The sequence below is a fragment of the Coregonus lavaretus genome (genome assembly GCF_964263955.1).
Source record: "Coregonus lavaretus genome assembly, chromosome: 13".
Lineage (NCBI taxonomy): Eukaryota > Metazoa > Chordata > Actinopteri > Salmoniformes > Salmonidae > Coregonus > Coregonus lavaretus.
In genome coordinates, this window is record NC_140000.1 from 38,227,064 (window position 1) to 38,242,326 (window position 15,263).

Genomic DNA, 15,263 nt, shown 5'->3' on the forward strand with positions numbered 1-15,263 from the left:
CACGGTGAACTGAGTGAATTATTGATTAGTGACTGTAGTATTGATTAGTGACCCCCCACCCCCGCCCCTCATAACAACCCCTGACTGAGAAAAGCACTTAACATGATCTGATTGGAGTGTACAGGTTAATGAGAGCGCAAAGGAGGTCATAGCTGTTTCACGTACGTGAACTTGACACATGGCTGCTGGTTGGGTGCTAGGGTGTTTATACTGAATGCAGGGTGTATTGTATGCAGGGATTTATTGATGGAGAACACAGGTCAAAACAAACATGATTATGATGTGAAACACACAGCAGTGCTAATGTCATTCTGCAGTTGCTGTTTAAACTTTACTTTATTGTGTTACTATTTCCTTTTTTTCTTATTAGCACATTTTTCTTACATTTTAACTCTGCATTGTTGGGAAAGGGCTCATAAGTAAGCATTTCACATTAAAGTCTACACCTGTTGTATTCGGCACGCGACAAATACATTTGATTTCATTATATGGTTAATATTGGTGGCTGTTAGGGACCAAAACACTTTAATAATGAATTCTCTATCTTGCATTTAACTTGTGTTTTTGCCTTTGTGTGACAAATCTTTCACATTAACTGAATGAAATCGGTGTGTGTAGCATGGACATGGATAATAGGCAGTCAACATTGTGTGTGTGCCTCAGGGTCTCTGAACAGAGTGGGTGCACTCTGTTTAGGTCACTCACTACGACTGTAATTGAGTGGCAACAACAGCTGCTTTCAACTGCTCTCGACACACCCAGTGTCACCCCCTATCATTGCGTCATGTGGCAATACAGCAATCAATTTACTCTGAGCGCATACCCCAATTATAGCCCCATAACTGAGTAAGTATCCAAACGTATGAGAGTTCTGAGAACATAATTAAAATGGACACGTTTTATTTGTTGAGTCACTGAATAACCAGTGTTAATGTTAGAACCATGTTTGATCAATGATCAACCTAGCATAACATGTTCTTCACAACTTAACTGCAGTCATAAGTCTTATAGTCTTATTATTATTATTATTATTATTATTATTATTATAGGACACATGGCCTGTAAATATGATTGAGGGTACATAACCTAAACCCGTCCTAACACAGATTCCAGTGCCTAATGATCAGATCATCCAAGCTGTAGTGAAACAACCTAGTTCATGATGATAATACTTTGTTTCTAGCACTTCACATAACATAATCTCTTCCTCTCTCAAGTGGTGTCATTATTGATGTCTATCTTTCTTTGAGCTCCGATGCAGCAGCAGGCACTCATCCTCTCATCTATCAGATCAGCCGGAGTCTAGAGATGCACTCCTCAAGGCCATGGGAAATCAGTTTACACAGGCAGCACAATACTGATCTTTTGCCCAATAATTGGCAAAAGATCTGATCTGATCGGTTAAAAGCATTTAGTGGCAAAAGATCAGAATTGGGCTGCCTGTGTAAACACAGCCATAGATGCCTAATAGGCATTGGTAGCAATCTTTCTGTCTGAATTGAGGTATAGTCAAGAAAATTCATGAAAATGAATAAAAACACAGCACATCATATAATAGATGACAAAGGTTGATACAATATTTAACATTTTTATTCTTTAAGATTACAGATGTATTATTGCTCATCTATCATTATCACTTGCAATATTTAAACATTGTTTCGACAACTTCAAAATGTTAGAAGAATTTTCCATTTGTACTGACTGAGGATTTACAACAATAAATACAAGAGTCGATATGCTGTAATTCCTATACTTTTGAGTTAACCATACAAGATGCTGGTGTTAACCCTGCCCATGTGATGCAGCTATTGGACCGACTAATGCTCTTTCACCCCCGGAACGCACAGGCTATGATCCTGAGACAACTGCATCGAAGCAACCATGTCCTACAACATGTGACCCTAACACACACACACTCTCAAGCACACACAGGCTCACTCTCACACGCAGTCAGACACGACCGTTTACTCACACACATCCATACACTCACTCAGAACCACACACACATGAACAACAGAGAAACTTAAGACATTGGCTACAACACACAGATCATAATAAACCCCTCTAACAGATGAGATAATCAGCACAAGGATAATGTTGTAAAAGTCTGACAAACAGACATATGGATAGTATGGACGGTCACACAGACGGGGCCTCTGACTTGGAAGATGGTTATTATGGAGGCTGGGGGGGGGGGGGGGGAGGCATAAATGCACAAATGGTAGCTCCCGAGTATGACATGAACACAGTGACATTTTAGAATGTATAGTATGGGCATAATTAACATGGGAGCATATGGGCGAATGTTCTCATGGATTTAACTCCATTCTATGCAATGTGGTATGGGCTTTTGGTTCAGGTGAAAACCCTAACAGCTGGGATTCGAACAAAGTTCATCTAAAATGTTGAGGAAATGAAGTCTGACTAATAATCGTACCAGAGGAGTTTGGCCCTCAACAGAAAAACTCACCAAACGAATGATGACACCAAATCTTGGACATTTATAAGGTGACTATTACCTTTTATCATAAATACATAAGAAATTGAAACAATGAGGTAAACTAATGTCTGAAGAAGTGACAATTTTTAGAACATGTGAAATGTAGGTCCCCAACTAAATACAAGCATATGTAATGATCCAGTCATCAAGCTTTATCCTCACTGTAGTTCAAATCACAGCTAACCCCTGACAACGGTTCTAGCGCTGTAAGTACTGTACAGGTTTCCTTACAGCAGCTTACTATTGAGGACCTGGCTAAAGAAACTACTACCAGCCTGGCTGTACATTTGGTATCTCACTGAAATAGTCTCTGTCACAGTATTCAAAAAATGATTGATCATCCAGAACATTTATTACATTTATCATATAACATTTAATTGCTTATCTTTATAATGAGACATTTGTTTGATTTCAAAAGTAAGATGGGTGGAGGAAAAAAATAGAAAAATCTAAATTTCTATATAAATATATCCCCTTGTAATGATCTCCCATACCTGTCATGCTTCTAATTAAGCAATAAGGCACGAGGGGGTTTGTGGTATGTAGCCAATATACCACTGCTAAGGGCTGTTCTTATGTACGACGCAACACAGAGTGCCTGGAAACAGCCCTTAGCCGTGGTATATTGGCCATATACCACAAACCTGGTGCCTTATTGCTGTTATAAACTGGTTACCAACGTAATTAGAACAGTAAAAATAAATGTTTTGTCATAGTGGTATACGGTCTGATATACCACGGCTTTCAGCCAATCAGCATTCAGGGCTTGAACTACCCAGTTTATAATACAGTGTAATGCTTTGATAGGAGAATCTAGCTCCGGACATCGTGGATGGATGTCATAAACTCTGGTTGGTGGAATACTTTTCATATAACTTCAACACTAGCATCATTATGTGAGCAGTTTGGGAGCTGAGCAATAGAGGCTGTGGTACAGGCAGCTGAGATGGAGTCACTGTATTTGAGTGACAGGTGGGAGAGGGGTCCCAACCAATCACAGGGAAAGACCCCGCCCCCACGCCAGTCACTGTCCAGTTCAATTGAGGGAATAGGAGAACCAACGCATTAAAACATACTTAAAAACAAGACAAAGAATACATCTGAATCACATTATCAAATAAAAGACAGGATATGATTGGACCCAGTGACCTCCCCCTCACACCTTTTCATCGAATCCCTTTCAATTTATATTTGAAAACAAAACAGAAATCAAGAGTAGAACATAAAGACAATAGGACATGAACCACACATCCATCACTAAATCTTCAGAGGTCATCTTTCATTCACAGAGATTTTTTGTACATTTCAGTTTGTTTGTTTTTTCTTCATCAATAGTTTTTAAACGAACAATAAAAATATCTCGTAATGGAGTTTTTACGTACGACTGACAGACAAACAAGTAGCTAAGAGAAGACGATGAAATGGTGGAATCTCCAGGAGACGCTTGCTAAGGAGCGCAAAGTGGCAGGAGCAGCTCAAAAAGGTTAGAGTTACGTTATTCTAGCGTAAATAAATAAACACTGCCAAAGCGCAGGTAAAGCCACGCCCTCCACTCTGAGCAATTAGCACAGAGCTCCTCCCCTCTCCTGTAAAAAGCAGGTGTGCGACTATTCCGTCCTCCTCTCTACTTTCTTCTGGGTTCTGTACGATTTATGGAGCCTCTGTATTTTCTTCATTTCAGAGTTGGTTTAATACCTTGGGGAGAGAAAACGAATGTCAAATCACATCGTTACAGTTACTGTTATGTAACATGGGAAGAATGGAACAATCATGCACTGTGGATATCTCACTACCAGCATAGCCGTCTTATTTCTCATTATAACTCTGATTCACTGTATTTTATAACGTTACACCTTTGCAGTATAACACCACGAAACATATACAGTGGGGAAAAAAAGTATTTAGTCAGCCACCAATTGTGCAAGTTCTCCCACTTAAAAAGATGAGAGAGGCCTGTAATTTTCATCATAGGTACACGTCAACTATGACAGACAAAATGAGATTTTTTTCTCCAGAAAATCACATTGTAGGATTTTTAATGAATTTATTTGCAAATTATGGTGGAAAATAAGTATTTGGTCAATAACAAAAGTTTCTCAATACTTTGTTATATACCCTTTGTTGGCAATGACACAGGTCAAACGTTTTTTGTAAGTCTTCACAAGGTTTTCACACACTGTTGCTGGTATTTTGGCCCATTCCTCCATGCAGATCTCCTCTAGAGCAGTGATGTTTTGGGGCTGTCGCTGGGCAACACAGACTTTCTATGGGGTTGAGATCTGGAGACTGGCTAGGCCACTCCAGGACCTTGAAATGCTTCTTACGAAGCCACTCCTTCGTTGCCCGGGCGGTGTGTTTGGGATCATTGTCATGCTGAAAGACCCAGCCACGTTTCATCTTCAATGCCCTTGCTGATGGAAGGAGGTTTTCACTCACGATACATGGCCCCATTCATTCTTTCCTTTACACGGATCAGTCGTCCTGGTCCCTTTGCAGAAAAACAGCCCCAAAGCATGATGTTTCCACCCCCATGCTTCACAGTAGGTATGGTGTTCTTTGGATGCAACTCAGCATTCTTTGTCCTCCAAACACGACGAGTTGAGTTTTTACCAAAAAGTTATATTTTGGTTTCATCTGACCATATGAGATTCTCCCAATCCTCTTCTGGATCATCCAAATGCACTCTAGCAAACTTCAGACGGGCCTGGACATGTACTGGCTTAAGCAGGGGGACACGTCTGGCACTGCAGGATTTGAGTCCCTGGCAGCTGATGGTAGTCTTTGTTACTTTGGTCCCAGCTCTCTGCAGGTCATTCACTAGGTCCCCCCGTGTGGTTCTGGGATTTTTGCTCACCGTTCTTGTGATCATTTTGACCCCACGGGGTGAGATCTTGCGTGGAGCCCCAGATCGAGGGAGATTATCAGTGGTCTTGTATGTCTTCCATTTCCTAATAATTGCTCCCACAGTTGATTTCTTCAAACCAATCTGCTTACCTATTGCAGATTCAGTCTTCCCAGCCTGGTGCAGGTCTACAATTTTGTTTCTGGTGTCCTTTGACAGCTATTTTGTCTTGGCCATAGTGGAGTTTGGAGTGTGACTGTTTGAGGTTGTGGACAGGTGTCTTTTATACTGATAACAAGTTCAAACAGGTGCCATTAATACAGGTAACGAGTGGAGGACAGAGGAGCCTCTTAAAGAAGAAGTTACAGGTCTGTGAGAGCCAGAAATCTTGCTTGTTTGTAGGTGACCAAATAATTATTTTCCACCATAATTTGCAAATAAATTCATTAAAAATCCTACAATGTGATTTTCTGGAATTTTTTTTCTCAATTTGTCTGTCATAGTTGACGTGTACCTATGATGAAAATTACAGGCCTCTCTCATCTTTTTAAGTGGGAGAACTTGCACAATTGGTGGCTGACTAAATACTTTTTTTCCCCACTGTACACTGAGTACATAAAACATTAAGAACACCTGCTCTTTCCATGACAGACTGACCAGGTGAAAGCTATGATCCCTTATTGATGTCACCTGTTAAATCCACCTCAATCAGTGTAGATCAGGGTTCTTCAATTCCGGTCCTGGAGGGCCAAAACACCTCTATTTTTCATCCTCTCCTTCTAATCAGGGGCTAATTCAGACATGGGACACTAGTTGAGTGCAATTAACTACCAGGTAGAAATACAAAACAGAAGTGTTTCGGCCCTCCAGGACCGGAATTGAAGAACGCTGGTGTAGATGAAGGGGAGGAGACAGGTTAAAGAAGGATTTTTAAGCCTTGAGACATGGATTGTATATGTGTGCCATTCAGAGGGTGAATGGGCAAGACAAAAAATATTTCAGTGCCTTTGAACGGGGAATGGTAGTAGGTGCCAGGTGCATTGGTTTGTGTCAAGAACTGCAACGCTGCTGGGTTTTTCACGCTCAACAGTTTCCCGTGTGTATCAAGAATGGTCCACCACCCAAAGGACATCCAGCCAATTTGACAGAACTGTGGGAAGCATTGTAGTCAACATGGGCCAGCATCCCTGTGGAACACTTTAAACACCTTGTAAAGTCCATGCCCTGACGGGGGGACACAACTCAATATTAGGAAGGTGTTCCTAATGTTTGGTATACTCAGGGTATGTCACATTAAATATGTAGCATACAATATTAGCAAGTAATCGTTCATGTTTACCTGTAGTAGTTTGGCTTGAAGGGCCCGTTCTTGTTCAAGCCCAGGTACTTGGCCTGCTCATCACTCAGCTCTGTGAGGTGGGCATCGAACGTAGGGAGGTGAAGGCTGGCCACATACTCATCTGGAAATAATACAGAGGGAGAGAGAAAAGATGGAGAGAGAGAGAGAGAGAGGGGGAGTGGGGTGGGGGGGGGGGAGAGAGAGAGAGAGAGAGAGAGAGAGAGAGAGAGAGAGAGAGAGAGAGAGAGAGAGAGAGAGAGAGAGAGAGAGAGAGAGAGAAGCCAAGTTACTCTAGCTAGCAGGGACACAGGGCTGTTGGTTATATATTAATTTATTTGTTTGTGAGGGGTTAGCTGAGCACACTGGGGCTGCTTCTCTCGTCTCTCCCTCCCTCCCTCCCTCCCTCCCTCTGTCATGCTCTGTCAGTGATGGTGCAATGAGCTTAGCAGCAGGCTCTGACAGGCTGACCTATATTGAGCCTCTCTGCCAGTCTGCATCTCGTCCTCCCTGCTTTTACTCTATACGCTGTGGGGGGGGGGGGGGGGGCAGAGACCCGGCTACGCTGCCAGCTGCAGACACACACCAACACATGCATGCATACACCCAGACACACACACTCCTCTCTAAATAGGATGCATTCTACTATGAATGATATTTCCCAGACAGTGCAATGACTGTAAATGAATAGAAAAAAAGACTAAACGCCGCAAACACACCCTGATATACCAACACCCAGTGTTGGTTTTGGATCATGACGTAGAACATAAATAACCCAATTCAAGACATGGCTGCAGGGGATGAGTTAGTACAGAGCTGCTTCGAAATATCTTTAAGGTCATGCTAGCCTTCCCTTTCCCTATCCCTATCCTGTATATCTATAGCTTCTCTTTGCTGAGTTGAGTCTTTGTTGTGCATTCTGGCTGATTCCCTTTCAACTCAATGTTTTCTCCTAAAAGGGTTTTGTCAGAGGTTCAGACAGGGGGACGGGTGCTGTCAGGTCACTACTGGATGCCTCGGCTGAGGCCTGAGAGGATAAGGATGAGGGAGCGTGTGTGTGTGAGCCGGATGGTTGAGTACAGAGGATGGATGAAGGAGTATGTCTGTGGACATAGAGCACGGTCTCTTACCCATCTTCTTGGGCAGCAGGTAGACATCCTGTTTGTAACGTCCCTCTGGGGCATTATACAGCTCTATCAGAGCCAGCGCCTGAGGTATGAGACAAGACCCAGATGTCAATCAAACACATCGGTTACCATGGCAACGCCAAGGTCGCTCTCATGACGCACACGGCCTGGCCTGGGGTCAGCGGCAGAGCAATGACAGGACCCTAATCTCTACGATTACTGTACGAAGTGGCGCACACACAACAATGCTGATCCACCCTACACACAAATCACAAAACGCACACACACACGGTACCTGGGTGGTGGCGGTGATGGACAGGACAAAGGTGGGGACTGTAGAGCAGCTCAGGTTCAGAAGACGACCCTGAGGACAGATAGAGACACACATTGGGTTAACAACCAGTTAACAGCACACAGAATCAGAGAAAACTGCCTTCACCTCCATCTCAATGATAAGATACAGTGTGTGTGTGTGTGTGTGTGGGGCTGACATCGACAAATGTCAAAAACAGTGTTGCTGATTCCAAGATCACAATAACAGAAGAGTTGCCTGTTATCTCAGAACAGATGTGGTGTAAACAGAGAGAGAAAATGGAACTGTTACTGAGCTCAGACTGCTAATGAGGCAGCATTCACAAAGGAGGAGGAACTGATCTGGCCTACATTTACTACTGCTATCATACACTCCTAAGTGACACAGAAAGCCTGCAAAAATGTTCTTTTTTCTCCAGAGAGCTGCAACATGTTGTGTTAGTATGTAGAAATTAAGCTTTGGTGGTGCTTTAGTTTCAATTCCCTGCGAGTAGCAGTAACAGTACAATGCGGCGTACTGTTACTTTATGCAGTATGCACGCACTGCCTGGTGGAACTGAGGCAGCCCACACTTCCCTGTTCTGTTGAGGGAAGTGAGTCAGAAGAACATAACTACAGATGAGCTCCAGAGAACCAAACTAACAAAACAACCACTTCTCTTTGAAAAAGCCTCTCAGATTGAGACAGGAGAGGAGAAGTGAGAGAGTCCAGAAGTGAAGATGGAGAGAATAGAGTCAAAGAGGGAAGACAGAGTGGCAAACAAACAGCAGAGGAGAGGGGGATTCTATTCTCTGATTAAAGCCTGGAATAGATCAAACAGCAGAGGAGAGAGGAATTATATTCTCGGATTAAAGCATGGAGGAGATCAAACAGCAGAGGAGAGAGGGATTCTATTCTCTGATTAAAGCCTGGAGGAGATCAAACAGCAGAGGAGAGGGGGATTCTATTATCTGATTGAAGCCTGGAGGAGATCAAACAGCAGAGGAAAGGGGGATTCTATTCTCTGATTAAAGCCTGGAGGAGATCAAACAGCAGAGGAGAACATGATTCTATTCTCTGATTAAAGCCTGGAGGAGATCAAACAGCAGAAGAGAGAGGGATTATATTCTCTGATTAAAGCCTGGAGGAGATCAAACAGCAGAGGAGAGGGGTATTCTATTCTCTGATTAAAGCCTGGAGGAGATCAAACAGCAGAGGAGAGAGGGATTCTATTCTCTGATTAAAGCCTGGAGGAGATCAAACAGCAGAGGAGAGAGGGATTCTATTCTCTGATTAAAGCCTGGAGGAGATCAAACAGCAGAGGAGAACATGATTATATTCTCTGATTAAAGCCTGGAGGAGATCAAACAGCAGAGGAGAGGGGGATTCTATTCTCTGATTAAAGCCTGGAGGAGATCAAACAGCAGAGGAGAGAGGGATTCTATTCTCTGATTAAAGCATGGAGGAGATCAAACAGCAGAGGAAAGGGGGATTCTATTCTCTGATTAAAAGCCTGGAGGAGATCAAACAGCAGAGGAGAGAGGGATTCTATTCTCTGATTAAAGCCTGGAGGAGATCAAACAGCAGAGGAGAACAGGATTATATTCTCTGATTAAAGCCTGGAGGAGATCAAACAGCAGAGGAGAGGCGGATTCTATTCTCTGATTAAAGCCTGGAGGAGATCAAACAGCAGAGGAGAGAGGGATTCTATTCTCTGATTAAAGCATGGAGGAGATCAAACAGCAGAGGGGGATTCTATTCTCTGATTAAAGCCTGGAGGAGATCAAACAGCAGAGGAAAGGGGGATTCTATTCTCTGATTAAAAGCCTGGAGGAGATCAAACAGCAGAGGAGAGGGGGATTATATTCTCTGATTGAAGCCTGGAGGAGATCAAACAGCAGAGGAGAGGGGGATTCTATTCTCTGATTAAAGCCTGGAGGAGATCAAACAGCAGAGGAGAACGGAATTATAAAAGCCTGGAGGAGATCAAACAGCAGAGGAGAGGGGGATTATATTCTCTGATTAAAGCCTGGAGGAGATCAAACAGCAGAGGAGAGAGGGATTCTATTCTCTGATTGAAGCCTGGATGAGATCAAACAGCAGAGGAGAGGGGGATTATATTCTCTGATTAAAGCCTGGAGGAAATCAAACAGCAGAGGAGAGGGGGATTCTATTCTCTGATTAAAAGCCTGGAGGAGATCAAACAGCAGAGGAGAGGGGGATTATATTCTCTGATTGAAGCCTGGAGGAGATCAAACAGCAGAGGAGAGGGGTAATTCTATTCTCTGATTAAAGCCTGGAGGAGATCAAACAGCAGAGGAGAGGGGGATTCTATTCTCTGATTGAAGCCTGGAGGAGATCAAACAGCAGAGGAGAGGGGGGTTCTATTCTCTGATTAAAGCCTGGAGAAGATCAAACAGCAGAAGAGAGAGGGATTCTATTCTCTGATTAAAGCCTGGAGGAGATCAAACAGCAGAGGAGAGGGGTATTCTATTCTCTGATTAAAGCCTGGAGGAGATCAAACAGCAGAGGAGAGGGGGATTCTATTATCTGATTGAAGCCTGGAGGAGATCAAACAGCAGAGGAGAGAGGGATTCTATTCTCTGATTAAAGCCTGGAGGAGATCAAACAGCAGAGGAGAGAGGGATTCTATTCTCTGATTAAAGCATGGAGGAGATCAAACAGCAGAGGAGAGAGGGATTCTATTCTCTGATTAAAGCCTGGAGGAGATCAAACAGCAGAGGAGAGTGGGATTATATTCTCTGATTAAAGCCTGGAGGAGATCAAACAGCAGAGGAGAACGGGATTCTATTCTCTGATTAAAGCCTGGAGGAGATCAAACAGCAGAGGAGAGGAGGATTATATTCTCTGATTAAAGCCTGGAGGAGATCAAACAGCAGAGGAGAGGGGGATTCTCTTCTCTGATTAAAGCCTGGAGGAGATCAAACAGCAGAGGAGAGGGGGTTTCTATTATCTAATTAAAGCCTGGAGGAGATCAAACAGCAGAGGAGAGGGGGGTTCTATTCTCGCAGAGGAGAGGGGGATTCTATTCTCTGATTAAAGCATGGAGGAGATCAAACAGCAGAGGAGAGGGGGATTCTATTCTCTGATTAAAGCCTGGAGGAGATCAAACAGCAGAGGAGAGGGGGATTATATTCTCTGATTAAAGCCTGGAGATCATCAAACAGCAGAGGAGAGGGGGATTCTATTCTCTGATTAAAGCCTGGATAAGATCAAACAGCAGAGGAGAGGGGGATTCTATTCTCTGATTGAAGCCTGGAGGAGATCAAACAGCAGAGGAGAGGGGGATTCTATTATCTGATTAAAGCCTGGAGGAGATCAAACAGCAGAGGAGAGGGGGATTATATTCTCTAATTAAAGCCTGGAGGAGATCAAACAGCAGAGGAGAGGGGGGTTCTATTCTCGCAGAGGAGAGGGGGATTCTATTCTCTGATTAAAGCCTGGAGGAGATCAAACAGCAGAGGAGAGGGGGATTCTATTCTCTGATTAAAGCCTGGAGATCATCAAACAGCAGAGGAGAGGGGGATTCTATTCTCTGATTAAAGCCTGGAGGAGATCAAACAGCAGAGGAGAGGGGGATTCTATTATCTGATTAAAGCCTGGAGGAGATCAAACAGCAGACGCACTGAAGAACCTGGCCTGCCCGTCTTTCTACCTGGCTTTCTGTCTGACTCTCTCTCACAGTGGTTTCATTCTGTCAGAGATTGCTCACACACACAGAGAGCGAGAGCGCCTCTGTGTCTCTCTCTGCTATGAGAGAGGGAGTGTGGTGTAGACGTACTGCTAGTTTACCAGGCTCAGCCTCCAATAGGGGTTGTTGCACAATTACATATGGATCATTTGGAGCTATTCACGCCCAGTTATTTGGAAGTTGAGAGGATTTACAGATCGGATCATTGACCCTTGTGACTGAGCAGTGAATTGAGGCACTACCGTCATGGACAGGCTGTTATTAACGTGACGATGATGATGATGATAGATAGATCACCTCAGCCAGCAGCACTATCCTCTTGCCGTCAGGCCAGATGACGTGGTCCACCTGTGACCTCACTCTCTCCCAGGTCAGCTCCGGGGTCCGCAGGCTCGCCTGAAGGAGAGGACAACAAACGGACAGGAAACAGTTACCATGAGAGCAGTTTCACTATGACAACCAGGGCCTAAAATTGACACCTGCGGGTAGATTTTGGCATTGGTGGGTAAGATGTCCATTTCACCATTTTCACCATTCATTTTGTTAGAAATCAAGTATGAGCTCATTTATAGCTAAATAAATTCTGCAGTAGCTGTTCTCAAAGTGTTTCTGTCATTTTGTTTCATAGCTGGTAGCTAATCACACAAAGAACTACGAATCTTATAATAATATCCCGCAACGCGCAGCAACACTGCTTGGGTGGGGAGCTGTGTGCACTGTGTTGAATACTAATTTTAGAACCGGTGCGCACAAGCATAAAAGCTGGTCTAATTTACTGAGACGTTGTCCTTGTGTTTCTTGGCTATTTACATGGTTTTGTTCACAAGCTAGGTTGTTTTTCAATATTTGAGTGCTAGCAAAGACATTGGCTACTAGTCAGATTCTCTATATCACAGGCACACTGTCTCTGAGGAGAGCAGGCGACTCCAGCAGCTCAGTGCTCTCGTTGCCACGGTAACCGCCCGCACTTAAAGGGGCAGCTGAACATTTGTATCTCATCTGTGATATTTTGGTTAAGACACTCAGGTCACAAAAAATGAAATAACATTGAGCAATATACCACATCACTTCTAACTAGTAATACATGTATTGTTTTAGAAACATTACAAAGCATGCTGATATGTTTTTATTTAATTATTATGGGCAAAAAATATTTTGGCTTGTAGAAAATCAGAGTGGCTGGTAGATTTTTTAAATCTACAGTACCAGTCAAAAGTTTGGACACAACTGCTCAGTCAAGGGTTTTTCTTAAATTTGTTTTACTATTTTCTACATTGTAGAATAATAGTGAAGACATCAAAACTATGAAATAACACATATGGAATCATGTAGTAACCAAAAATCTCAAATTTGGACTCCAGACCAAAGGACACATTTCCACAGGTCTAATGTCCATTGCTCGTGTTTCTTGGCCCAAGCAGGTCTCTTCTTCTTATTGGTGTCCTTTAGTAGTGGTTTCTTTGCAGCAATTCGACCATGAAGGCCTGATTCACACAGTCCCCTCTGAACAGTTGATGTTGAGATGTGTCTGTGACTTGAACTCTGAAGCATTTATTTGGGCTGCAATGTCCGGGGCTGTTAACTCTAATGAACTTATCCTTTGCAGCAGAGGTAAATCTGGGTCTTCCATTCCTGTGGCGGTCCTCATGAGAGCCTGTTTCATCATAGCGCTTGATGGTTTTTGCGACTGCACTTGAAGAAGAAAATATATTTTGATTTGTTTAACACTTTTCTGGTTACTACATGATTCCATATGTGTTATTTCATAGTTTTGATATCTTCACTATTATTCTACAATGTAAAAAATAGTAAAAATAAAGAAAAACCCTTGAATGAGTAGGTGTCCAAACTTTTGACTGGTACTGTATTTGCCGCAGAGGCTGGTGGACCAAAAAGTTAGTTTCAGGCCTTGATGACAACAGTCACTATGAAAATGGTTTCCCTATGACCCTGAGGATGTCACCGTAAGAGTGATAAGAAGTGACAGGCATAGCGAGCCAACCCGTAACTATGACATCGTCAGGTCAGGGACGTTGTCGTATCACAGCTTCCCCCACAGTGACAATAATGTGACAAGCATTGGTGACAGCCGTGTTTCCACCCACACGATCAGTTAAGCTGTCACAGACAGTCACAATAACACACCCACACACATACATACAACCCCCCACCTCCCACCAATATGCACACACACACAAACACACTTCACTCACCACATCAATCTCGGTGTTTGAGTGTCCCATGTTACAGACGATACAGCCGTTCTTCATACGGTCCAAGTATTCTCTCACCACCACGTTCTTATTTCCTGGAGTAGAGGGAACATCATAAACATACCATCAATATTACACTCTCACAATCATCATGTTCACTACTGTACACTGAAATGTCAGAGAAATGCATAAGTGGGCAGAGGAGAAAGGCGAATACTACAAATAACTCTTGCTAGGCAGATATATGCTCAATGTTGCTGTTTATATCACTTCAAAATGAATTATGTTAGTGTATATGCTACACAAATTATGCTTGGAATAAATCTCCTGCACTAGATACAAAAAATCAATCTACTCAAATTGCACCATAGCTCTCCACATGCACTCTCCCCATAGACCTACTGTATGAATAAGTGTCTAAATTGCATTGCGTGCCTCAAAGTAAGTCTGAGTGTGTGTGCACTCACACATTCGCATGAGTGATTAAGGTTGTATATCCTTTTTCAATTAACGTTGATGACTGCAGCTTGTCAATAATTAACTAGGGAGGTATGCAGTCTGTCGCAATTAACTCTTCACTCTGATTGAATCTGAATGTGGAGCACTGACTGACTGGCTGCTAGGTCGTAGTGCTTGAGATGACTTCTGTAATGTCTATACCAGTGGTCACCAACCCTTTCTGAGTCAAGATCACTTTCTGAGTCAAAATGCAAGCCAATATCTTTTTTTTGACATAACTTACAAATGTAAGCCTACGTAACATTAACCAATTAAAAACAGTTATGTAGCAATGAGGTTTGTGCAGTAGGTTATAGGCCTAATACAATATCAGTGCATATTGGCTATGCTTGAATTGCCCTGCCAATGTTGTTCTTCTCAGACCATTTTGAAATTATATTTAAAAATTCTAGGTACATGATCACACTGGTAATAGATCATTTGTTGTATTACTTGTGAGGCACAGCTGAGTGAGCATAATAATTAGCTTTTTTTCTTTTTTACTGGACTGATGGCCTGCATCTGATTGTCAGTCTGATGGGAGGGAAGGAGCAGCGGTGAGGATGCCACTCACCCGACTCACCGTCCCTCCTCTGATAAAAGGGGAAACTCAAGTCGCACTGCATTTTTCTGCCTCATGCACCAATTCATGTTGTTACTCCGATGACCCGAGAAAGTGAAATATTCCTCGATATTAAAAAAGTCACAAGCTGCTAATAATAACAACGCAAGCTTATCGAAACA

At 43.0% G+C, this 15,263-nt stretch overlaps 1 protein-coding gene across 2 annotated transcripts in view; it reads right to left on the reverse strand.

The window, feature by feature from the left end:
* Positions 1-1,572: 1,572 nt before the first annotated feature.
* ahcyl2b (adenosylhomocysteinase like 2b) overlaps positions 1,573-15,263 on the reverse strand; it is a gene marked incomplete at its 3' end in the record, with an annotated part of 49,290 nt that continues 35,599 nt past the window's right edge. The window contains exons 12-17 of one of the 2 annotated variants that reach the window (XM_084175311.1): positions 14,022-14,116; positions 12,106-12,204; positions 8,101-8,169; positions 7,809-7,887; positions 6,682-6,802; positions 1,573-4,195 (exon numbers count right to left, since the gene is read on the reverse strand). In XM_084175311.1, coding sequence (XP_084031437.1) covers positions 4,189-4,195; positions 6,682-6,802; positions 7,809-7,887; positions 8,101-8,169; positions 12,106-12,204; positions 14,022-14,116 — 470 coding nt within the window. Of the gene's footprint in view, positions 4,196-6,677; positions 6,803-7,808; positions 7,888-8,100; positions 8,170-12,105; positions 12,205-14,021; positions 14,117-15,263 lie in introns of those variants that run through there. The other variant, XM_084175312.1, reaches the window with a different exon arrangement.